The 24,504-nt window shown below is 35.6% G+C and overlaps 1 protein-coding gene across 7 annotated transcripts in view; it reads left to right on the forward strand.

Annotated features, from left to right (window-relative positions):
- The window catches only part of PCCA (propionyl-CoA carboxylase subunit alpha), a 424,770-nt gene that overhangs the window by 181,735 nt on the left and 218,531 nt on the right, over positions 1–24,504 (forward strand). For 6 of the 7 annotated variants that reach the window (XM_032246368.1, XM_032246373.1, XM_032246371.1 and 3 more), the window contains 4 exons: positions 14,627–14,770; positions 16,085–16,159; positions 20,338–20,406; positions 22,591–22,666. In XM_032246368.1, the coding sequence (XP_032102259.1) occupies positions 14,627–14,770; positions 16,085–16,159; positions 20,338–20,406; positions 22,591–22,666 (364 nt within the window). The remainder of the gene's footprint in view (positions 1–14,626; positions 14,771–16,084; positions 16,160–20,337; positions 20,407–22,590; positions 22,667–24,504) is intronic. The other variant, XM_032246369.1, reaches the window with a different exon arrangement.

The raw sequence follows: 24,504 nt of genomic DNA on the forward strand, positions 1-24,504 counted from the left end.
ACCTTTGTTTTTTTCAACACATTAATTTGGGAGTATTCCATTCCTAATTTAAAGTATTGTCTTTTTCATTTTAATGACTTTTAATAAGCTGTTATGGGGATGTAACAGTTATATAATTTCACCAGATTTCTACTGATAATTTTTCCATTTTTTTGCTATCCCAATAATGCAATTACGAATGACCCTTTATATCCATTTTGTACGTGCAGAAGTAGAATTGCTGGGAATATATGTGCTCTTATAAATTGTTAAGTATTGTCAGCTTACCTCTTACAGGAGAGCTTGTTCCTTCCTTCTTTCCGTGGCCAAAAGTGTTTTTTTGCCTTTTGATCTTTGTATGATAGTGAAAAATGGTATATTGTTTTCATTATTTATCATGAGTAAGGTTGAATTTTTCTTTATAGATTAATTTATGTTTCCTTTTCTGTGAATTGACTGTTAGATCCTTTGCCCTTTAGGCTTTCTTATTGATGTGTAGGTGTTTGTTTATTTTGGGGGAAAGTTAGTCCTTTGTGATACTGTCGGAAAGCAGTGGCTTTGTAAATATTTTCATAGGCCTTAAGGGCAGGTGCTTTCTGAGCAAAGACCCTGGCAGCTGGGTTCAGGGGTAGCAACCCTAAAGGTAGAGCCCTCGGAGCCATTTTGTTAACAGCCCAGGCTGGTAAAACAGAGACCTTCCCTCCCTCTCCCCATAGAGCTGTGCTGCCTCTCCACATTACCCTCTCACCCTCCCTATCCCCACCACTGAAAGTTGAGGAGGGGCAGATATGCCAGCAACTCTTCTGCAGGGTCTGAGTTAATAGTCTGAGCTTTCCTCATTAACTACATTGCCCCATGGGGAAATAGGGTCTGAGGAACAGGGTGAAGATGTTCTGTGAATAAACATTTATTTTCCAATGGCTACCTGATTGTTCCAACAATTATAGAATAATCAGTCTTTTCTGTAATAATTAGAAGTGCTTCCTATGTTACATACTGAAATCTCAGATGTATGCAGATGTATTACTTCACACTCCTTTTTTTTACATGTTTCTGCTTATTCATCTTCTAGCACTACACTGGTTTAGGTATTATAGCTATAGATTATAGTACATTATCTAGTAGAACTATTCCTTTCTCATTACTTTTATTATTCCATATGAAAAATTAGCTTATAGATTAGCTTATTATATTTATATTTAACTGAAGAAAAAGAAATTAGGATGATGGACTTGCTGGACTATTAGATAAACGTTTATAACTTTTCACAGATATATTAATTCCTTAAATATGTTCTTTTTTTTCCCCTCCAATGACATGGAACTAAAATATGTTCTTAATAAGAAAAATGATTATGAAAAACATTTATATTTTTGTCATTTTTCTTCATATTTCATTCTGAAAGAGTATATTGTTTCTCTTTTACAAAAGTAATGGAAATTGGCATACTTCGATTTAATCCTGCTGTCTTTACTCCCTGACTCTTCATTTTTGCAAGTTTTTTTATGAGTTTTATGTGGCTGCAGCATTTACTTTCTTTTCTGTAGGCATGGTTCTCCTGGAGGTTTCATCCAACTTGTGTATTTTATCTCCTTATGGTCACTGTCAGCATCTTACCATAGCTTCATGATTAGTGAGTTCTTTATTTCAGTTCATTTTATATAAAGTTAGGTTTTTTTTTAAAAATCAAGAATTTATATTTTAGAGATACCTGTGGGTACTGTGTTTCAATTCTTAGATGGGTAGTAAGGTTACCCTCGTATCTGAAATTAGAATTCAGATGCAAATCATTTGATACTGGTATCCTTCACAGTTGTAGGACTTGAAACATCTTTCTGTGGTTGACCTTCAGAATTTTATGAGGGAATATCATCTATTAAAATTTAAGACAGTGGTTTTATTCAATTTCTCTATATATCTTTTCTCCTTTTTCTTTCCCTTTAAAAATTGAATCTATTTGATTAAGAAAGAGATAGGTAGAGTTTTTCATCATAATTTTAAAAACTAACTTTATTTGTTAGAGCAGTTTTGGGTTTATGGAAAATGAGTGGTAAGTACAGAGAGTTGGCATATGTCCCTCACTCACCCCACTCATTTCCCTACTTAGCATCCCACATTAGTGTGGTACATTTGTGACAACCCATGAGCCAATGTCGATGAGCATTGTGGGTCTTTTGTTTGTTCGTTTTTTTAGGGGAGGGGTCTTACTCTGACACCCAGGCTGGAGTGCAGTGGTGAAATCCTAGCTCACTGCATCCTGGAACTTCTGGATTCAGGTGATCCTACCACCCTGGCTTTTCAGGTAGCTGGGACTACAGGCATGCATTACCATGCCTGGCTAATTTTTGTAGTTTTTGTAGAAACAGTGTTTCAGCATGTTGGCTAGGCTGGTCTCGAACTCTTGGGGCCCTCTGTCTCACTAGGTGCTAGGGTGCCCTGTGACAGGGCACCTGGCGATACATTGTTTTTAACTAAAGTCTATCGTTTACACTAGGGTTACTCTTTGTATTATACAGTCTATGAGTTTGGACAAATGTGTCTACCATTATCGTATCATACAGAATAGGTTTGATGCCCCCAAAAATCTTTGTATCCAAGACATCTTTGCATTTCTTTCCTTCTTTGGCACTTTCTTCTTTCCTTTCCTTTTCCCCCTCTTTGCATTCCCTTCCTCCTTCCTTCTCTGCCCGCCTCCACCCATGTGTCTGTCTGTTTCACTTTCTTTTCCTCATTGTAATTTTCCCACATATGGAAGTACTTCAGAATAGCCAGAGTGGTAGGGTAGAGCCCCAGGAATCAGAGCCAGCTTCCTATTTACTTCCCAGTGTTGTTTCAGGTATGCCTTCTTTTCCTCAGTTGTTCCCCTCTTAGCTGGAGATATCAGACATAATGTAATTTCATGTTATCCTTAGGTATATGTCTTTAAGTTTTCCCTGCATTCCCAATAATGCATATTTTTACATATTTATGTACAATATAATTTGATGTATGTAGGTTTATGACTCTTGTACATGAATTATGTACCTTTTTTCTTGCCTGAATGTTTATCTTGTTTAAATGTTTAATCTCAAATCTGACTTAGACTCATGTCATATTGTCGTCTCCTTTTTTGTGTGGTCCTTTATTTTAAAGCCTTCTTTATTAGTTGTTTTCTTTTTTGAGTTTAGAAAAAAATATGTGTATATATATTTGTATAGATGGGGTCTCAATATATTGCCCAGGCTGGTCTGGAACTCTTGGGCTCAAGGGATCCTCCTGTCTTGGCCTCTGAAAGTGCTGGGATTATAGAAGTGAGCCACTGGTACACAGCCTGAAAATATTTTCTAAGAGCCCAATCCAACATTTTCTTTAAGTGGGAAAATTTAGTTCTTCCCATTTTAGATACTTGATTTTATTTATTTTGTCTTATATTTAAATTTTTTTTTCTGTTTTCTATTTTGTTTTTCCTTTTCTGTTTGTTGCTTGAAATAATTGCTCATTATCCCTTTTGTTTCCCATTGATAATTTGGAAATTCTGTTATCCTTTAAAATTTTATTTATGTTTATTCTTCTATTCAGACAGATGTTTTCTCTATCATTTGTAAGGATGGTAACTAGTTCCCTCAATTTTCCAACACTGAAGATTTGCTAAGATACTTTAATACGTCTAAGCTATTTTTGACCTTCTCTTGTAGTTTATCTCTTCTGTTTCCAAATACCTTTTTTAGCTCCTATATATACAGCCCAGGCACATCTTTCATTATTTGCTATTTCTTCATCTTTCTTTTTTGAGATTTCTGCCCTAGTTCATTTGTGTAGCACATTTTTTCGTGAAATTTCTTCATTAGACTATGTGGAATTCATATGCTCTGAAATGTCACGTCCTCAGCTATGTTTCTTTAGCCCTGAAAGGGGAATACTGTTTTGATTGAGTGCAGGATTCTTGCTCAGGATTGGGTTTCAGTTCTTGTCTTTCAGGAGTATATGAATTTCAGCTGTGTTCTAGCTTCTAGTATGTCTGGTGTCATTCTGATTTTTTTTCAATTACAGATAATGTAGTCTTGTTGTCTGAAAGTTTACCCAATTTTCTCTCTCTCTTTCTCTCTCTCTCTCTTTTCTTGAGACAGTAGCTCATCCTGTCACCCAGGCTGGAGTGCAGTGGCATGAACCTGGCTCACTGCAGCCTCGACCTCCTGTTCTCAAGCTGTCCTCCTGCCTCAGCCTCCCAAGTAGCTGGGACCATAGGTACCTGCTGCCACACCTGGCATATTTTTTAATGTTTTTGTAGAGATGAGGTCTCACTTTGTTGCCCAGGCTGGTCTCAAACTCCTGGTCTCAAGTGATCCTGTCAGCTTGGTCTCCCAGTGCTAGGATTACAGGCAGGAGCCATTGTGCCTGACTCTAATTTTCTTTTAATCCTTGGAATTCAGGGACTTTGTTCTAACCAGGATATGCCTTGATGTGTGTTTGTATATATTAACCCTGCCTTTTAGTCCATGCCATTTTTCAGTGTTCAGGTTTAACTATTGCTTCATTTCAGAGGAAGTTTCTTCTGTTATTTAACTATTTCCTGCCCTCAGCAATTTTCTCCTGCTTGTGGAACTTCTGGTGTTTGCAATTTAGGTCTACTGGATATATTTCTCTTGTGATAACTGTCATTTTATATTTATTCTGTGTCTCTTGATATTATTTTCTTTATTGATCTCCCAGGTTACTAATTTAGGTTGCAACAATGATTATCTTCTCCTTTAAGTAACTGACTAAATTTTGCAATTGGGAAATCACATTATTTTACCTCAGAAATTCTAATTGTGCAATACAGTTAGCCTTCTTCACCTGCGAGTTCTGCATCTGTGGATTCAACCAACTGTGACTTAAAAATTAAAAAATAAATTAAAAATATCAATTTAACAATTAAAAAATACAAAAGCATGATATAGTATAACAACAGTTTACATAGCATTTACATTGTATTACCACGAGTAATCTAGAGATGATTTAAAGTACACGGGAAGGATGGGGTACTATGGCTCATGCCTATAATCCCAGCACTTTTAGAGGCTGAGGCAAGAGGATTATTTGAGCCCAGAAGATCAGTGCTGCAATGAACCATGATCATGTCACTGCACTGCAGCTGGGGTGACAGAGCAAGACCCATTTCTTTAAAAAAAAAAAAAAGTGTACAAGATGATATGCATAGGTTAGATGCAAATACCATATTGCTTTATATCAGGGATCTGAGCATCTGTAGATTTTGGTGTCCACAGGGGTCCTGGAACCAATTTCCTGGGGAGACAGAAGGAGAACTCAGGGGATGTATGGGCACATGCACATATGTGCATTGCTGCTCTTGAAGTTTTTAAGTGGCTTTACTACTTTTTGGATAAAGTTGTATTTTCCCCTGTCCTTCAGTAGCTCTATTTCACTTGGCCTATGTAGTCATTATTCTGAATGTTTTTTCTTTCTTGTGCTAGTAATCCCCCTGCTGTGGTTTTGCTGTGGTTGTTTGGGGGTTATCAATACTGAGTTCTGCCTCTTGAAATATTCTAAGTGACAGTAGCCCTTCAAATGATTGAAGACACAACCATATCTACTTCAGAGTCCTGGAACAGTGTGTGTCTCCTAGCATTCTCATCTCAAGGACAGAATTGAGCTAACTTTTATTGACTACTTGGATTCCTTGGCAAAGAGACCATGGACCCATCTGGAGCTTTCTCCCCAAGGTCCATGGCTCTTTGCAGGCCAGGCTTTCTCCGTGATGTATTCATTCCACATTCTTCCCTAGATTTCTCTGAAGCTAGTCTCCAGTTTTGATTCATCCAGAGAGGGAGAAGAGCCTGTTCCCAGTTCTTGGCTCTCATCTTCTCTCTAGATCTTAGTGCTTCCCATGTCCTCAGCTGCTTAGCAACTCTGGAGGAGGTAGCATGGAGTCTGGGTTGGAGAGGTGTGAGCCAGGCTGGTTTTGACAGCTTCCCAGAGCAGGAGTAGCTAACCTGGATCTCTCATGAGCTTTAGGGGAGTCTGTGAACCCTCTGAAGTCAGATACATATTTTTTTAGGGAGAAATTCAGTGAGATTCTGAATTGTGAAATGGTTCAAAACAACTGTAGCTGACTAATGGAGAACTCATTTAATCGTTTTGTTAGTTGCAAACATTTACTATTTTCACTCCAAGCAAATAAATTCTAGTGCTCTTCCTTCTTAGCTGTGTGACTGTAAGCCAGTTCCTTAACTTCTGTGTGTTTTGATTTCCTCATTAGTAAAATGACATTAATTATAGCATTTGCTGTATAGAATTATCAGCATTAAATTAATTAATATAGTTTAAATATTCAAAATATTACCTGGTTTATACTGAACACACATTCTTTCTGCTAACTGTGTCTTATCCATAACACTTGCATGCTGTTTATTAAATACTGGTTAACATTTTTACTATTACTGTTGTCATTAACATTACTGCTATTACTATTATCATTAATGTAAAGCCTGTCAGAGACATCTGAAGAGATGGCAGACTTATCCACATATTAAATAATAACTTTCTCTCATTCTTTTGTCAGTTAACTGCAAAATTATTATTACATGTGAACAAACATATTTGAAATATTAACCACTTTAAAAGAGATCTGCTTCTGTTATAAGGGTGTTTGTGTAAGAAGAGTCTGTGAGGAAAATGGGAACTGAAATCTTTCTTCGAAAAACGGAGCTGATAGAGAAAAGCATATACTACATTGCTTAGGCCTTTGTGCTAAGATTAATATTAGGACCCCTGAATATACCTTTCCAAATGTGTGTGTGCGTCTGCGTGTGTGTGTGTGTGTGTGTGTGTGTGTGTAATTATTAATTTCCAAATGCTAGATTATTTTGGTTTTTAGTTTTTTAGAAAAGCAATTCCCAAATAGAAATGAATAAAATCTTTATAATAAGTAATTAAATATCCAAACATGATCAGTAGACTGTATATGTCTTTGAGAACAGAGAGGTAAACTGTCCCACTTTAGTTAGACCTTAGTTAGTTGCTTATATTGATTGATACAGTGAAGGACGAATCTACTTTAACTATGGAAGGAAAGGTACAGTAGAATTGTTGAAATACTATGAAGGCCATATACTCTAATCTCATCAGAGAGAATTCTGCATCACAGGGAAGCTTTATATTCCAGAGGATTTTAGAAATTCTTTTTTTTTTCAAATTCATTTTGCCCTTTGCTGTTGCATTTGTTTAAAAATCAATAATTATTACAAATAAATTCTGGTTTATAACAATTGACTATAATTGAGCAAATACCATATTCTAATTTTATATTTAAAAAACTTTTTAGATTTAAAAACTGTTTCTGGACCTGCCAGATTACAAGATTTTGGTCTTTAATAGAGTTAAAGTATTTGAGAGAATGAGGAGAAATTATTGGGAACAGGATTTCTAACTAATTGTAAAATTTCTTTCTTGGATATGGGCAAATGCTGACCTTTTTGATTGTATTTAAAGTGATAGAGGCCAGGGCTCTTAGGCTGGTTAGAGTAAGCCAGAATTGGGATGTTTTGGCATATTTTGTGCTGGGAAACTGAGGATAGAAGTTAGGATGTGTTATGTCCTCCCTTCTTACTTACTGAGCCTTAAGTAGAAAGTCGAAGGAAAAGTTTTTGGTATACACATATGTATAGGTAAGCTTGTCAGGCACTTACACCTGGGGTTTTATTTTAAAGCATATTGTAAATGATCTTGCTGTCTGAGTTCTGGACTCTTTTTATCTATGTTTAACTTTTAAAATACATCTTTGTATTAGTTTGCTAGGGCTGCCATAACAAAGTATCATACACTGGGGTGGCTGAAACAACAAAAATGTGTTTTCTCACAGTCCTGGAGGCTAGAAGTCCAAAATCCAGGGGCCAACAGGGTCGGTTTCTTTTGGAGGCCTCTCTCATTGCTGTGGGTGGCCATCCTCTCCCTGTGTCTTCCTGTGGTCTCTCTCCTGTGCCGTGTGTTGTCTGAGTCGTGATCTTCTCTTTTTATGAGGATACCAGTCATGTTGGGTTAGGGCCCACTGTGATGATCTCATTTTAACCTGATCACTTCTTTAAAGACCATGTCTCCAAATACAGTCACATTCTGAGGCAGTGGAGGTAGGACTTCAACATACAAATTTGGAGGGGATGCAATTCGGCCCATAACAGTTTCCTTATCATTTCTTCCTGTGATTATTATTCTTGGGGTCACTAGGGAGCCCTGTAATAGAATCTCTTCAGTTTTCATGGTTACTCTTGTATATAACCATTATTTCCAAGGTGAGTTTATAGGAGTGATGTGTTGGGGCCTATTTCCCAATATGCTTTTTATACTTGAGTGCTGTAGATCAAAATCTGATAACCTTAGATCCTGTATTCTCAGGAGGTAGAGCTTCAGAATTTTAATAGGTACATGCTAGATTCCGTTCTCTGAACAGAAAGAGCAGAATCTTTCTGAACAGACAGAGCAGAACCAAAAATAATGGCATTGGCCATCCTTTCAGACTGGAATAGCAACAAACTACAAAGACAGAAGCCTATTATGCCAAACACCATTATGAAACTGAATTTTATGTAATGGACAGTTTCCTCATATTTCAATGGGTAATCATACCTAAACTACTTTGCTAAGTTGAATCCAACAAGTTTTGCTTACAAAAGATAGCTTTCAAAAAACAAGTCTTTGTAATATCTATCAGTTTAGACTGGATATATTGAATAAAATGTCACTTAAAATTGTGTTAATTTAAAAGAACATTATTTCTATGACAAAAAATTTCACCATTCTCTCACCACACCATCTTCAGAGCAGTCTCCTATGCCTTCCCTATTAAATGACAGTGATGTATTGAAAAAGTTTGTGTATGTGAGAAAGGATTTTGTAAATTTCAAAGTGCCACACTGAGGTCGGTTGTATTTATGTGTGGTGGGTCTTACACTTTTAGGGGCAGTTTCTGCTTTGATTAAGCAGCTGGGCCACTGTTTACCGCTGCCAAACAATTACAGCTGCAAATATCCCACTGTTCAAGGAATTTTTTAATACTTCTCATCAGCCTCCTTACAATGGCCAAGTTAACACACATGGCATCCTTCTGTCTTCTTTTTACATGTTGTGACTTTTCCCTCTCTTAGACTTTACTGAGTTTTAATTTTAAGTCAACTCAGATATGTAATTAAAATTTGCTTGAATCTTGCTCGCTTTCAGGACGACTTCCCTGTTATTCAGTTACTGATCCTGAATGTTTTAGGAATTATTAGGTAGATATCACAGTAAGATATTTAAAAGTTTAGGTCAGAGGAAACAAATTGCAGAAATTATCTGCTATTATATAACTATTTTATTTAACATAGCGGGAGGATTCTCACAAGAATTTTGATCAAGCCAGATGTCTTTATTTTTAATAGTGTTTTATAATATGAGAAACAAGTCTTTCTAGGGACATTTTTATTTTTATTAACTTTTTTATTATTTATATTTTTTTAGGCAGGGTCTCACTCCCATCTCCCAGGCTGGAGTGCAATGGCTCCATCTTAGCTCATTGCAGCCTTGACTTCCTGGGCTCAGGTGATTCTCCCATCTCAGCCTTCCGATTAGTTGGGAATACAGGCATGTGTCACCATGCCTGGCTGATTGTTTTCTCTGTGTGTGTGTGTGTGTGTGTGTGTATGTTTTAAATAGAGACAGGGTTTTGCTGTGTTGCCCAGTCAACTCTCAGACTCCTGGGCTCAAGAGATCTACCTGCGTCGTCCTCCCAGAATGCTGGGATTATAGGGGTGAGCCACCACTCTGCCATATTTTTCCTAACTTTAAATTTTGAAAGTATTTCAGACTCACAGAAAAGTTGTAAAAAATATTACAGGTAATTTCTGAATATACTTTGCTCATATTTACCACATTAGCTTTATCTTTCTTTCTATATCTGTATTTACTAGAAACCTTTCAGAGTATTTCAGACCTGGTGCCTCTTTACTCCTAAATATGTCTGTACTTCCTAAAAACAAGTACATTTTCTTATGTAACTCTAGCACCATAATCAAAACCAGGATTTGAATATTAACATATTACTATCTTCTAATTTAGGACAATATTCAAATTTTTCCTGTTGCCTCATTAATGCCTTTTGTGGTAAAAGAAAAAAAAACCTGGCTCAGCATCCTACATAGCATTTAGTTGTTATATCTCTATTCTCTCTCAATCTGGAGAGAATTAGGCTTTTGGTGAGTTGTGATCTTAACATTTTTTTAAGAGCATAAACCATTTATTTTATAAAATGTCACTCATTTTAGTTTGCCTCTTTTCTTGTGTACTAGAGTCAGTCTTTGCATTCTGGGCAGGAATACGACAGAAATGACTCTGTTCATCTATGAGCACCATGTTGCAAGCATGAAGTGTCACTTTATCCCGTTATTGGTGATGCTGGCTTGGTTAAGACAGTGTCTCTGGTGTTTCTACACTGTAGATTTTCTGTTTTTCCTTTTGTCCTTAATAAAGTATCACATAGGGAGTTACTTCAGACTCTGTAAACAGCAAAGCATACTTTCACTCACTAGCTTTAGCATACTTCCTAATTTGTATTTAATGAGGAGCAGGCTAAAGATGACATTGGCAGTGTCAGAGTTTATTATTATGATTTTTAGAATCATGAGGTAGATAACAACACAGTGTCAAAGAGATTTAGTTTTCTTAAGCTTATTCCGCGACTGAAATGAGATAGATGAAGCACTCAGAGATGAAGAAAGCCTAATTTACCTCACAGTTGCATTTGACAAGCCTAGTTATACTTTGGGAAATAAATTTGAAGCAACAGATGAGTAAGAGGGAGTGGTAAGAGGTATTAGACAATGCTAATAGTGACAGCTTAATGGTGACTAAGAAGACAAAATTAAATTAAAATAGCAAATAGACCTATCAAAAGCCAGCTGATTGTTACTGCCTAGCATAGGTATATGGATCTAAATATATTTATTCTAGTCCATGAGGATGATTATGGCATGAGATATTATGAGGCATGATTATGTCCTATAATATGGCATTTGATAATTTTTTGTACTGGTTTGAACAAAAGATTAATGGTGAGCTAGGGATATAACCAATACAAATGAATTTATCAACAACTGTTAGATTCTGCAGTGTGGCACTACCTTGATGAATATATCCTAACAAGAAATTTGTCTTTGAGGATTCAGGTATTATAACTTGGTAGGGCTTCACCTTTTTGTGAGAGTGATTTTTTGGGGGGCTGGTGGGTTTGGGCTTACTCTTGCTTACTAAATCCCCAGATTTATATATTCACATGCTAATATGTTAATCAACAATGCAAAACAATGCTATCTGGTGGATTCCTGATTGTGTGCTTCTTAGAATGTGCACATTGCTGTTGGGTAGGAAAATATATGAAGCCAGGTTCTCAAATATTTGTGTGGTGAGGATGGAGTCACAATAAGGGAATTCCATTTTGTATTTTGAATGTTTTTAAGGCATTGTTTTCAAAAGTGTGTCCCATGGACTTGGCAACTCATAAAGGTACTTTGCAAAAGGAAGAGGAAGTGCTACACAGGGCCCTTCTCTTGGAGAGTCGCAGGGCATATGGACATGCTAATGACAAGAGTCTTTCCTAAAAAATCTGTTGAACTCAGATTAACCCGGTGTTTCCCAAATAGGAGTGACACAGAAACCTTTTCCCCCCATGTAATAACCCTCACAGCAGATGCTTATTAGCATCAGACTTCTGTACTTACATTTTGCCTCTAAGTGGGACAAGATGAACTTGTTGGTTTACCAGACAGCAATTTTTGACTTAAAAAAATTTTTTTATAAACTTTTGGTCGAGTTAACCATCTTCTTCCCTCCCTTCCTCCCTTCCTTCCATCAGTCTGTCAGTCTGTCTGTCCTTTTGTTCCTTTGTATAATCCTGTTCTGTCACTTAAGTATTGAGCTTAACTTGCAGACAGAAACCATTGCTGAGTACTTGGGAATAGGGGGATATTTGTGATTATTTAAGCAATGTTGTGCTTAGAAGATTTCTGATAATAACGTAGTCGAAAGGAAATGTTTCGTATCCTGTGGATTAGCTTTGGAATTCTATGTATTTCGAAGGACTTCTTTCAAAAGTGTTTAAAGTTATAAGTTTTACTTTAAAGAAGCTAATTTCTCTGAGTTTTACTTTGAAGAAGTTAATTTCTTTTACCTGGAAAGTTCAAGCAAATTAGACCATTTTGTGGACTTAGACAGTACTTGTCAAAAGGTAAATGTTTTTTAAAATTTATCTTCGAATTTTACCTTCAGCAGCTTGTTAGTTAGGCTACCTGCTTAGTTGTTTCTAATTTGAATTACTTGTAGCTCCCTAGTTTAGACTGTAAAATGTTATGGTTCTGTTATATGACTCTAAGTTTAGAACAGAACGGGTCCACTTTTGGAACCCATTCAAAGTGGGTCTGATGTACTTATTTTTTTACACAGTTAAAGTTCCATCTCCAAAGTTGAAGTGGAGTCTCATAATAAATTTGGATCTTTAAACCTTCATAGTAATATGCTTTTTAAAAGACATGTATACACATGTATACATAATTGTATAACCATTGTATATATATATTTATATATACATTTTTTAAATATACATTTCTATCAGGAAGATAACTTCATCTCTGTAGTGAGATAAATTCCAGCCCTATCTTGACCACTTACTGTAGGTGACTCTGTATTTGCTGTTTCTTCATTCAATATATATATATTTATTTGCCATATAAGTATAGTATGTACTTATATGGGCACTGGTCATAGAAAGAGGAAATTGAATGGTTTACTTAATTTTTAAAATTACTTCTCCCCTGGCAGGGTTGTGTGAATAGTATTGATGTAAAGCACTCCGCACATAGTAGGTATCTTTCTCTCTCTCTCTTCTTTTTTTTTTTTTTGAGATGGAGTCTTGCTCTCTTGCTCTATTGCCCCAGCTGGAGCACAGTTGGGGCGATCTCAGCTTACTGCAACTTCCTCCCAGCTTCAAGTGATTCTTGTGCCTCAGCCTCCTGAGTAGCTGGGATTACAGGTATATGCCACCACACCCGGCTATTTTTTTTTTTTTTTTTTTTTAAATTTTTAGTAGAGACTGGGTTTCATCATGTTGACCAGGCTGTTCTCAAACTCCTGACCTCAAGTAATTCACCCATCTTGCCTCCCAAAGTGCTGGGATTACAGGTGTGAGCCACCGCACCCATCCAGGTTCACCTCTTGAGTAGAGTGCTGAGGTGCTTTCTCACATGAAATTGGTTTCTAGTAATAATAGAGGGGTTTTATGCTAGTTACTTTCTTGTTGTATTATATTGAGTCTTGTTTCTTACAAAATCAAAATTTGTTTTCAAAAATATGTATTTTAAACTACCTAATAAGATCTTTATTTAGTGTTACATTTGTTTTATGAAGGGTAGATGCTTATTTTAGTGATGATTTGTCATTAAAATTATGTCAAAATGTCTTAAAATGTTGAGACTATAAACAAACTCATAACACACACAAAGCTAATTATGGATACCATCTGTTTATTTTTACAAAGCTTTTTTTAAAAGACTATGGCATTGTCTGCTTATGATAAGCTTCAAGATTATTATAATGACTAAGTCCTGTCCTTCAATTAGTGTAGTTGAAGATGGGAAGATAATTCATTTGTTCACTGACCTTTTCCTGTGTCAGAGTGTATGAAATATGACATGTCATGATAAAGAAACTATTGTGAAGTGCATTTAGAACATACTTAATTTTTACAGGAAAAAAATGGCATCAAAACAGCAGGTGTGGCCAAAGTTTTGTTTAAATTCTTACAACTTATTCAAGGTTTTAGATGAAAGGTAGATAATTCACTCTTTTCCAGTGACTTAAGTGGCTTCATTTTAACTCAAGTTTAAGAATTTCTAAGTGATCGACCAAGTTTATATTGACATGTATCCCTGTTCGTGTACCATGTTTTTGTACATACATATCTCATGTGTTAGTGTGGAAGGCCAGGAACTCGCATGACAGCATCAGTCCAAGTAGTTGTTAGCAGTTTGCTGAGAGAGCAGAGCGATCGCACTGGCTCTGTTTTGCGATTGTGCACGCTAAGCATTACCCAAGTCAGTGTGGAGGGAAAGCAACCTGAAGGATCCATCTGCTCCCTTCTGCTACACTGCCTTGATGCAAGATTACGCTAATCTGGCTGCTTGTCAGGACAGGTTAGTGAAAGCATGCAAGTAGGTGAGACTTAGGGTGGACTAGTGCTTTGGAAAATCATAAGCTGCCCCTCTAGATGCCATGTTAAGTGTAGCAGAATAGGTTGATTATCAGCGACTTCGAAGATTGCAGTGAAATAACTATATAGTTTTTTTGGTTAAGAATTAGTTTCAAAATTAAAATTCTTAAATATTGTCGGACCACAAATAAATCAAAATTGAGAAAAATAATACAGATAGTTTACAAATGCTTTTAGGCATTAGTTTTTCTTATGATTTGTGTATCGTGTTTATTCTTTTATTTTATTCACCTAGCTCAAGAGTTTTTTAGTTAAAGATGAGTAAATGTCACATACAATTAACCTCATTTTACCCAAAAACTTCTGTAATTCTTCTTGTTTATTTCTTTTTATTTACCTTTTTCTACACATATTAACTGGCAGACCTTGGCCTTGCAGGTTGAGCATCCTGTCACAGAATGCATTACTGGCCTGGACCTCGTCCAAGAAATGATCCGTGTTGCTAAGGGTTACCCTCTCAGGCACAAACAAGCTGATATTCCTATCAACGGCTGGGCAGTTGAATGTCGAGTTTATGCTGAGGTAAAATGAATGGTGTTGGGAGGAAGGATGGTGGTCGTGTCCAGAGTCATGAGACCTGGTATAGCCAACAACAAGGTAAAGTTAGGGTTTTATAACGTTGCCAACTATTGGATTATGTAATCTGTAATTAAACCAGAAAAAATTAGATTATTTTTTGACCTAATTCCAGATAGTTTTAAAGAATTGGGTTTAGTTAATTGTCATGTATTTTTAGATGGGGAAATAGCTACCAATCCTTTAAGAGGCAACAAAGCATTAGTTAAATATTCTTGAGCTTGAATGGACCATGGTTTTTGTTTTGTTTGCATTTTCTTTGTTTATTTTCAAACAACACTAGCAAGAAGTAGCATTTATTTCCGTGGGGTTTTTTAAAATGCCCACCTTGGGTACACATTAGTTGTTGATCGGATATTTACTTAAAATTTTTCCCAGCAGTTTGTTTTCATATAATTTTCTCCTTTATTATTACATAAAAATAACTATTGAAATTTAAATTGTAAAGCTTTTAGTAAAACATGTACTCTTAATTCATAATTTTAATTATGGGTTTTACTCATAAACTCTTGGTTCAATACTTTCAAATGCCTTTTTCAAATGACTAAAACAAGAATGCAAGGTAACATTTGTACTGTTTCTACTTTTAGACATCAAAAATGTCTGTCAAGAATAAAAATAAATGTCTGTGTTTAAGAATACTGTAAGCTGGCTTGAAATATTTTTTAAGGCGTTCAGAAATATGTTTTGGCATGGCTATATTGCTCTTGCTTTTTTCATATTTTAAGTAGTATTACTTTTATTCTTATTATGACACTGAACCTGTTTATTCTGATGATCTAATATATTTACAAATGAAGTACATATCTAGTGGCATGTGCTAAGTTTTTTTTTCAGGTTTTTATTTGAAGAACCCAAATTCTCAAATTTTACCATATGTGAGCTGTTTTGAGAAGGAAAGCAAATATCTTCAGTGTACCACATTTGTTGTTCTAAACTCGAGTATGTTTTGATGTAGGGCCTAGGTTATTTTATTTTTTGCCCAAGGCATTCTAAGAAGTTTTATAAAATGTTGGAATTTTACCAATTTCAATAAAGTATGAACAAGGTCAGGCTAAATTCTGCTTACAGTTCTGTTTGATTTTAAGTACATTCTAAGTTGTCTAGAGTAAAAGACAATAATATTCTGAAATCTGTGATTTGGTAAATACCATATGTTGAAAATAGACCTATAAATGCCTCTTCATTGTGTAAATATTTAACCTTACTTGTGCTGATTTATATTTCAAAGACTGTGCTTCCTTTCCTTTGAACTTTCAGGACCCCTACAAGTCTTTTGGTTTACCGTCTATTGGGAGATTGTCTCAGTACCAAGAACCATTACATCTACCTGGTGTAAGTCATTAAGCTGTAATACCAGCTGAGGGGTTAAAATCGTGATTTATGTCATACTTTTATGTTAAAGCCTGTCAACACCAAAGGGTGTAAATTGAAGGACAAGTGAAATTCATGGGAATCATGGTTTTTGTGTTGAAAACAAATTTTTTCAGTATTTTGTGGTGTTCAAGAAAGTCAGGATCCAGTTGACAGGGGAAACCTGGAGAAATGTGATGATCTAAATGTTAGCTTACAGTGTGCCCAATTCTTTCCAAAATTCTAATAAAGAAGACCATGAATCCTAAGAATGAGAAATGACATTTTGTGTTACAATTTAATCTTTTCAATAAATCTAATCCAACCCTGCTATATAGTCACTTGTTAAGAAATTCAAGCACAAAATCAGCTCCTTAATTCAAATAGATTAAGGCAAACAGTATGCCTCATTCTATTAAACATCACAGACTTTAAGGAGTACATATTATTTATATCAGAAAAGTGATCACTGTCCATTTTATTCCATAGCTCTTCTATATTAAGCTATTTTAAAAATAGTTTTTGTTGCAAAAAAAGAAGAAGGACATACTCTTTCTCTTAATCAAGGTAATAAGTGCATATATATGTATGACATTATGTTAGCTGGTAGATGACAAGGCTGTACCGTCTGTGAATATTCATATTATTCATTTTGATTACTGGCATGAAGATGGTGAAAGATTACAGGAAGAATTCTAAATCTGAAGATGTTATTGGATATATGATTTATTTCACTTTTTATATTGTTTTTGCCCATGTGCTTTCTAAAGGGATTTGACCCTTTCTAGGCTTGGAGGCTCCATGCTGTGTTCAAAGCCAGAAGGCAGAAAAAAAATTGTAAAGATTTAACAGGCATTATGTGACGTTAAGTAGCAGATGAGAAAACAAGTATCATAGGGACATATCTAAACACTTTTTTAATCAAACAAAAGAAGTATTAAATAAGAATTCATAATGATTACTCTAGTTGTTAGAAGTTTTCACCATGTTGTAATAGCTAACAGGATGTCAAACATTTTGCCCTCACAAGTTTTTGCAATTTGCAATTTTCAAACGTGAGACCTGTTGAAAGTACAAGTGATAATGGACAAACTATACCCCCTACAGTCTTCGTCCCACCAAATCTTTCTTCAATTAATGCTGCAGCAGGAGTTTTATGTAATAACATTTGCAGTTGTGAGCCATCCATAGAAAGAGAAAACAATTAAAATGCCTTAAATGTTCTGCTTACTGCTGTTATTTGCTTGTGTGAACGTTGCATGTCAGCTAAATGGACCAAGGAATAGATAAAGTGATTGGGTGCAGGAGAGTGCACACTAAGCTTTGTCTATCATTATTGCTGGGAGCAATCAAATTGATGTCAGCAGGACAGTAGATGCGTTGACAGCTGTAATTATGTATCTCCATGGTGATCACTTTTGGCCTGTCATGGAAGCCCATGAGTCCCCTCCCTTGGAAGCATTTAATCAGATTGGGCTGTCACTTGTCAGGTAGACATGGCGGGCTGGGAGTTGTGCTTAGGGGGAGAGGTGAATTGAGAATGAAGGATGGGAGACGTCTGATAGTTTCACAGGGTCCACTGTGGTACTGAAGACGGAAATTTTAATTATGCTAGAGGTTTCTGAGCAATGGTTTGAGAATCTCATACAGAGGTGCTTGGGTGTTTTTGTTATGGTTGTTGTTGTTTGTTTTTCTTCCTTGCCTTATGAAAACTGGAGCAGTCAGTCTACCTTAGAAAACCATTTTTGGCTCTTATCTTTTTTGGTCACAAGAATACATACTTAAGAGTTAACTTAGGATTTGTACTTTTCACATGCTTCATTAAGCCTGAAATTTATTTATATGGCAGAGGTGAAGATTTCCTTTTTTATGTTTGATCATAATATTTTGTAAATTTGTTATTTTCAGACAACAGTTTTGTTCTGCTCAGAAATTTGGTTCTGATTTTATTCAACTTTTTTCTTAAAGCTTTTTAGTGGAGATTTGTATAGCCTTTCAAGGAGGAATGGAAACTTGATGTGACTTCAAATTGGTTGTTAAGAAATAAAAATATAGCTGATTATTACTTGGAAAAATCAGCATAAACAGTAAATTATAAATCATAGTTTTCATACTGTAGTGCAATTTTTAATTGGAAATACTGATTTGCTTATACAAAGATATGTTTCGATTATATATATCTTGATTTTATCCTGCGTATTTTAAAGTTAAGATGACATAACTTCTGTGATCATAATATTAGTAAATAACAGTTGTATTTAAGAGTTCTGGGTAACACCTTACAGAATGATATTAGTTAAGGCAACGGAAGTTTTAAGTAGGGAAATATAGGAGAATGCAGTAAATATTCTTTATTGTCTATGTTATTTTATTTGTGGGTTGAACATCAAAGTTCCTCCTAGCTTTGTAGCAGTTTATATAGCAAATGGTAGGATGTAGTTGAATTCAGAAGTTTTAGAACTTGTATCAGTCTCATTTTAAGCACAGCATTAGCAAGCATGCTATGGTTTTAAAGATGACATAGTGGTCAAATTAGCTCTTTAACTTTTTGGTACTAAAATTAAGAAAATGAAAGTTCACAGATATCTTTTCTGTTATATAACCTGATTGCTAGTTGCTATTTTGGGGCTATTTAATGTGAGGAGAAGGCAGATTGTGATTTTATTGCTTTAAAAGATGCTCCATTAATTTTTTTCTAGTTTTTGTCAACATTGTGAATTTCATAGAACATCAGTTTATGTCCTGAAATATGTTTTCAGAAAATAGAGAGCCAAGTATATTTCGTAAGTCTGCTGAATGATTTTTGTTTAAAATTAAGATTTTTGTATATGAATGTGAATACAAATACAGATATCTGTATTTTTGTTTGTGCTTGCAAATACAGAAATAAAAGCCCCTCTGGTATGTTATAATGTTCCTTTTACAACCTTACAAAGAGAATAATAGTAGTATGAAATTTAAGAAAATGAAACTATAGCTTATCTTCTGATGTCACCTTATAATAAAGCCATCATTATACCCTCATGTGGATATCCTAGACAAGAGGTTCTACATGTGGTCCCTTGATAATTGCCTAAATTAAAATATTAAAGGCCTAACAGCCGCTGTGTTGACCTTTTTCTGCCTTACTGCAGACAGATGAGCTGCTGTTTATTAGGAAGGCTTCTTGCCACAGGTGGAAGGCTATGTGAGCTTCCGCTCTTCTCTTTCCACCCCTTTATAATGTTGGGGCTCAAAGTCCTGCTATTCCAGCAGCTTTGGTTCAGTTCCTCCATCCTTAAGACGCCTTGGATATGCCTTATAGTCTGAAGTATTTTGATTAGCTTTTAAATACTTCAGATTCCAAAACTTATTTCTAATAATTTAATAAATATTCTGTCCCCAGTAACTGCTCATTTTTAAAGTTTTGCATGGCTAACCTCTGTGCCTTGCTGCTGGTATCAAACTGGGAAATGAAAACAAGAATCAGCGATGTACTAACTCACTTGTTGGCTGGTTAACAGCAATCAGCCTCTTCAAAAGAATATTTTGAACTTGTGCTATCCCCCCACCCCCCACCCCACGAAAATCACAAAATCAGAGCTCTAATTGGGACTTTACACAGCAAAGCCATAGGAAAAGCTGTGTAAACATTAAAGCCTCAGGAGACTAACAGTAACAGTGTTTTACAGTTGAGAGGGTGAGGCAAAAAAGGAAAGTGTTACAGACATGAAAGGCCCAGGCCCACGTTCCAGTGGAGCTGAGGAGCAGCTTCACTAGGGGCCTCACTGGCGGGCAGAAGGCTCCAGTGGGGAGTGCAGTTAACTAGGGCATCGTCCATGCCATGCCCTGCTTCAGCTGGAAGACGCCATCATAAAACCATAGCACCCTGGCATAGTGATGTAGGAAGTCTTCATTTTTTTTTTTTTTTTTTTTTTCTGTTTCTTAGTTTCTTCATTCAGTGACAGAGCAACAAACATGTTGCATTGCGTATTAACAGATCAAGATCATTTGGTTTCTATGTATTTTTAGGTTGTTTTCCTATTTTCCAGAAGGTAAAATGTTATTTGAGATTGAAATTCTCTATTCATTTTCTCTATAGAAATGAAATTTGTGGTTACAAAAAAAAAAAAAAATCTATACCGTATGAGTTACTTTTATTTTTTTATTTTTTCCCGCAGGTCCGAGTTGACAGTGGCATCCAACCAGGAAGTGATATTAGCATTTATTATGATCCTATGATTTCGAAAGTTAGTTTGATTTCTTAATGGATTATTTTATTTCTTCTGAAAAATCAATGATATTTAAAAAGCCTGAAACTCGGCCTTTATCTGAATCATGTGCCATAATTAAACAACTAATTATGCACTGCTATAAATGTGAAAGCAGAGCAGGTTTTTTCTCTTGGGAGAAAATTCAGCATTATGTTAGTTTGCAATACTCCTCCTCCGCAATCAAATCATGCCACCACCATCACACACACATGCACGAAATAACAATAATAAGCATCTGACCAATGGTGCCAACCTAACTCATTGCAATGAGAAGGAATTAAGTTATTTTTTTGGCCATTTGCCGAAATTACCTGAGATGAAATTGTGAATGAATGGCAAGAAGTTCGGCTGATAGGCAGTGTTTATTAGAGTACTTTTTGATCTTTCCACTTCATTTTTATAAATTACCAATTATTTAAGTAGATTTGATGTAAGAGTAAGATTTGTTTTGCCCACCTGTCTTTTTGAAGTTTGACTTTCCAGAATAAGTGATTTTTTGATCTTTAAACCCTTAAAACCTTATAAAATATAAAATACTACAATAATTAAGATTGTGGATTTTATTTTGAAAATCCTGTGTTCTCTGAAGTGATACATCTATATTGAGGAATGATTTCTTTATTAAGCCATGTTTCTCAAGATGGCTTTTCCCCAAGTGTCCTTTCTAATGTTTTAGCTGCAGTAAACACACTTTTAAAACATCTTTTTTCAGTTAAGGGTTTAGTGTTTTTGTTTTTGTTTTTTGTTTTGAGATAAGGTCTCCCTTAGTCACCCATGCTGGAGTGCAGTGTCACAGTCTCGGCTCAGTGCAGCCTCGACCTCCCAGGCTCAGTTGATCTGCTTGCCTTAGCCACCTAACCACAGGCGTGCACTACCATGCCTGGCTATTTTTTTAATATCTTTTGTAGAAATGGGGTTTCATCATGTTGCCCAGGCTGGTCTTGAACTCCTGAGCTCAAGCAACCCTGGTCTAAGTTTTTAGTAGTATTAAAATAAGGTTTAGGTCTTTTGTTTATTAGAGAACCACCATTTAATTAAAAAATAAAACTACATACAATTATTGTAGGTTGACTTTTAACTAGATATGATTCCATTTTTAGATGAATGTTTTTCTATTCAGAAAAATGGCCTACAAATTAATTTTCAAATTTGCTTGATATTGAAGAGCTAGTAAAACCTAATAAAATAATCACAATAGATAGGCTAATATAACTGTCAGAAAAATCTTTAATGAGTAGTTAAGGTCTTATTTCATTGCCAAATTATAGAGATACATATAAGTAGGCACTAAATCATGTAGAATAGTAAGATTTTTTTTTTGTTTTTCTGATTCAAGTACCATTTGCATCTGTGTATATTATGTGTAAAACTGCGAATGATTTCTAAGATAGTCATCTCTCTTTATACTTTTATTTTTGAAATTTTTTGTTAGTTACAAAAGTGTTAAGGGCTGGGTGCAGTGACTCACGCCTGTAATCCCAGCACTTTGGGAGGCTGAGGCAGCTGGATCCTCTTAGGTCGGAAGCTTGAGACCAGCCTGGCCAACATGGCAAAACCCCATCTCTACTAAAAATACAAACAAATTAGCTGGGTATGGTGGCACACAACTGTAATCCTAGCACCTCAGGTGGCTGAGGCGAGATGATCGCTTGAACTTGGGAGGCGGAGGTTGTAGTGAGCTAAGGTTGTGCCACTGCACTTCAGCCTGGGCAACAGAGTGAGACTCCATCTCAAAAAAAAAAAAAATGAAAGAAAAAAGACAGTGTTAACTATTATTCAGGGTATCTTGGAAACCACAGAAAAACGGGGAAAAAAGTCTTACCTAATCCCCACCACTATCCTGGATGTTCAAATCCTATCTTTAATATTCACATTTTGCTTTATCTCCTTTTAAATTTTTTCTATAGTTACTTCTGTTACATTTTTGTTTTTGTAAAACCACTGTTTACTATGGTAATGAAATGTAGGAGAAAAGTCTAAAATAGCTTGATTCTAGTATTTATATGCTTAAAAACTCATAATTGACATTGAAAACTGAACTATCATAAAATTGCAAGCTATATTTGGAAATCTGTTATGAAATATTTTAATTTTTACTAAAATGAATCATTTAACCTAGATCTAAATGTATGTTGGGGTTTTTTGTTTGCTTGTTTTTAGCTAATCACATATGGCTCTGATAGAACTGAGGCACTGAAGAGAATGGAAGATGCACTGGATAACTATGTTATTCGAGGTAAAGACAAAGATTTATACTCCTTGGTTATTATATATGGTGGCCAGTTCCAGAAGACAGCCTGATGGTTTACCAGCGAGAACATGCATGGCACATTTGCCTACTGTGTGCTTAAAGAGAAATAAGAAAAGCTCAAATCAATCAAACCACTATACTAAGTATAGGGGTTTCATTTTCCTTGGTAGCCCTATACTCTACATCTACTTCTTAGGTTATTCAACTTACAACATTTGATCTTTCCTAGATGAGCATCTAATATTTTGTGGATACAGTTATGTATTGGTTGTGACATGAGAGCCTTCAAAGTAAAGAACCATTGACCAGTGTAGTTTGAGAGCAGTTTTGCTAGATCATTGTCTGTGGAATCTTTTGTTTTAAAGTAGAAAACTTGAAATGTGTAGTGATAGAAAGTGTAGTGACCTACAGTTGACTAATTTGGGGAAAGAGGGAATAGCCATTTGCTTCTGAGATTAGAGCAAATTACAGACTGTCTTCTAGGAAATGCAGTTTTGTTACCTCATTTACCTATATGGTAGTTCTAATACCTGACAAAATGCAAGCCTACCAGCCTTTAGCATGTATAGTGATAAATGAATTAGAAGCAGCCATTACACTAACATAATCAAAGTACAGTTATGTTTATACCCCTTAAGAAGTTAAATTACATTCTAAATTTTATCAGCAGCTTTCCATTAATAATGAAAACATGACTTTAGTGCAACATCAATTATCTTTGGAATAACAGACTTTAATAACAAACTTAAAGTGTAAAATATAAGTTCCCCTTGAATTATGAATGAATAATGTGGTCTGAGAGCATTCCATGGGGAAGATTGGCTTCTGTATAGTTTTGCCCTTTTCTAATGGCTCACTGTATGTAGCAGTGGGTGGGGAGGTTAGATTTGGAGGCTGAAGTGGTACGAGAGTAGTAGAGTAAGACTGCACGGTCCCCTTTAGGACCACATGGAACTTTTATGCAGGTTTTGAAAATCCTCTTTTTCCAGTAGATGCAACTTTTAGGTACCTAGCAAATGGACTGGAAGTTTGTGTGAAAAAGAAAAAGTGGTTTATTTTCAGGGAACATCCTGCTCTGAAAATAAAGGAAGCCCAGCTGAGCAAAGGAACATGTCAGACCTTTCCTTTACCTCCCTGACTCAGTGCCTGTGTGCAGTGAACAGTTTGTACAACTGTACAGTAGTGCCCAGGGTAATTAGTGACTATATTTGTACATCTACCTTTCCCTGCTTATTTTCATCTAATAATATTGAATTACATTATGTAATCCACACTTGCCCTTACTTTTCTCTTCCAATTTTTCCCTTGTTAGATCAGGAGGATGTCTCCCTTCCCATTTTCCACAATCCACGCCCTTTTTTTGTTTTTGAAACAGAGTCTCACTCTGTTGCCCAGGCTGGAGTGCAGTGGTGCAATCTCGGCTCACTGCAGCCTCCGTCTGCTGGGTTCAAGCAGTTCTCCTGCCTCAGCCTCTTCCCTGCTCTTTTAGCTTTATCCTTTTTTCTTTCCATTTGTTAGTTAACAAGTGCTGGAGATTCTAATAAATATTGTGTGCTAGTGATTTGTCCTTGTGAACTAAAGAAAAGTAATAAGCTTTCAAGTGACTCTAGGTATAATTTAAAAAGAAAATCAGCAACATTAATATCCAGAGCATCTAAAAATTGGAAAAATCCCCTTCACATTCTTTCTAACTCAATTTCTATTTTCTTTTTTCTAACTTTGATTATGGAGTATTTTCTTACTTCATAACTTTGCTATTTCCACTGTTTTAAGTAAAAATACGTATTTTCTCTATATACCCAACATATGTATTTCTGTGTATA

This window comes from Sapajus apella, unplaced genomic scaffold, assembly GCF_009761245.1.
Source record: "Sapajus apella isolate SASKATOON/1434 unplaced genomic scaffold, GSC_monkey_1.0 scaffold60, whole genome shotgun sequence".
NCBI lineage: Eukaryota > Metazoa > Chordata > Mammalia > Primates > Cebidae > Sapajus > Sapajus apella.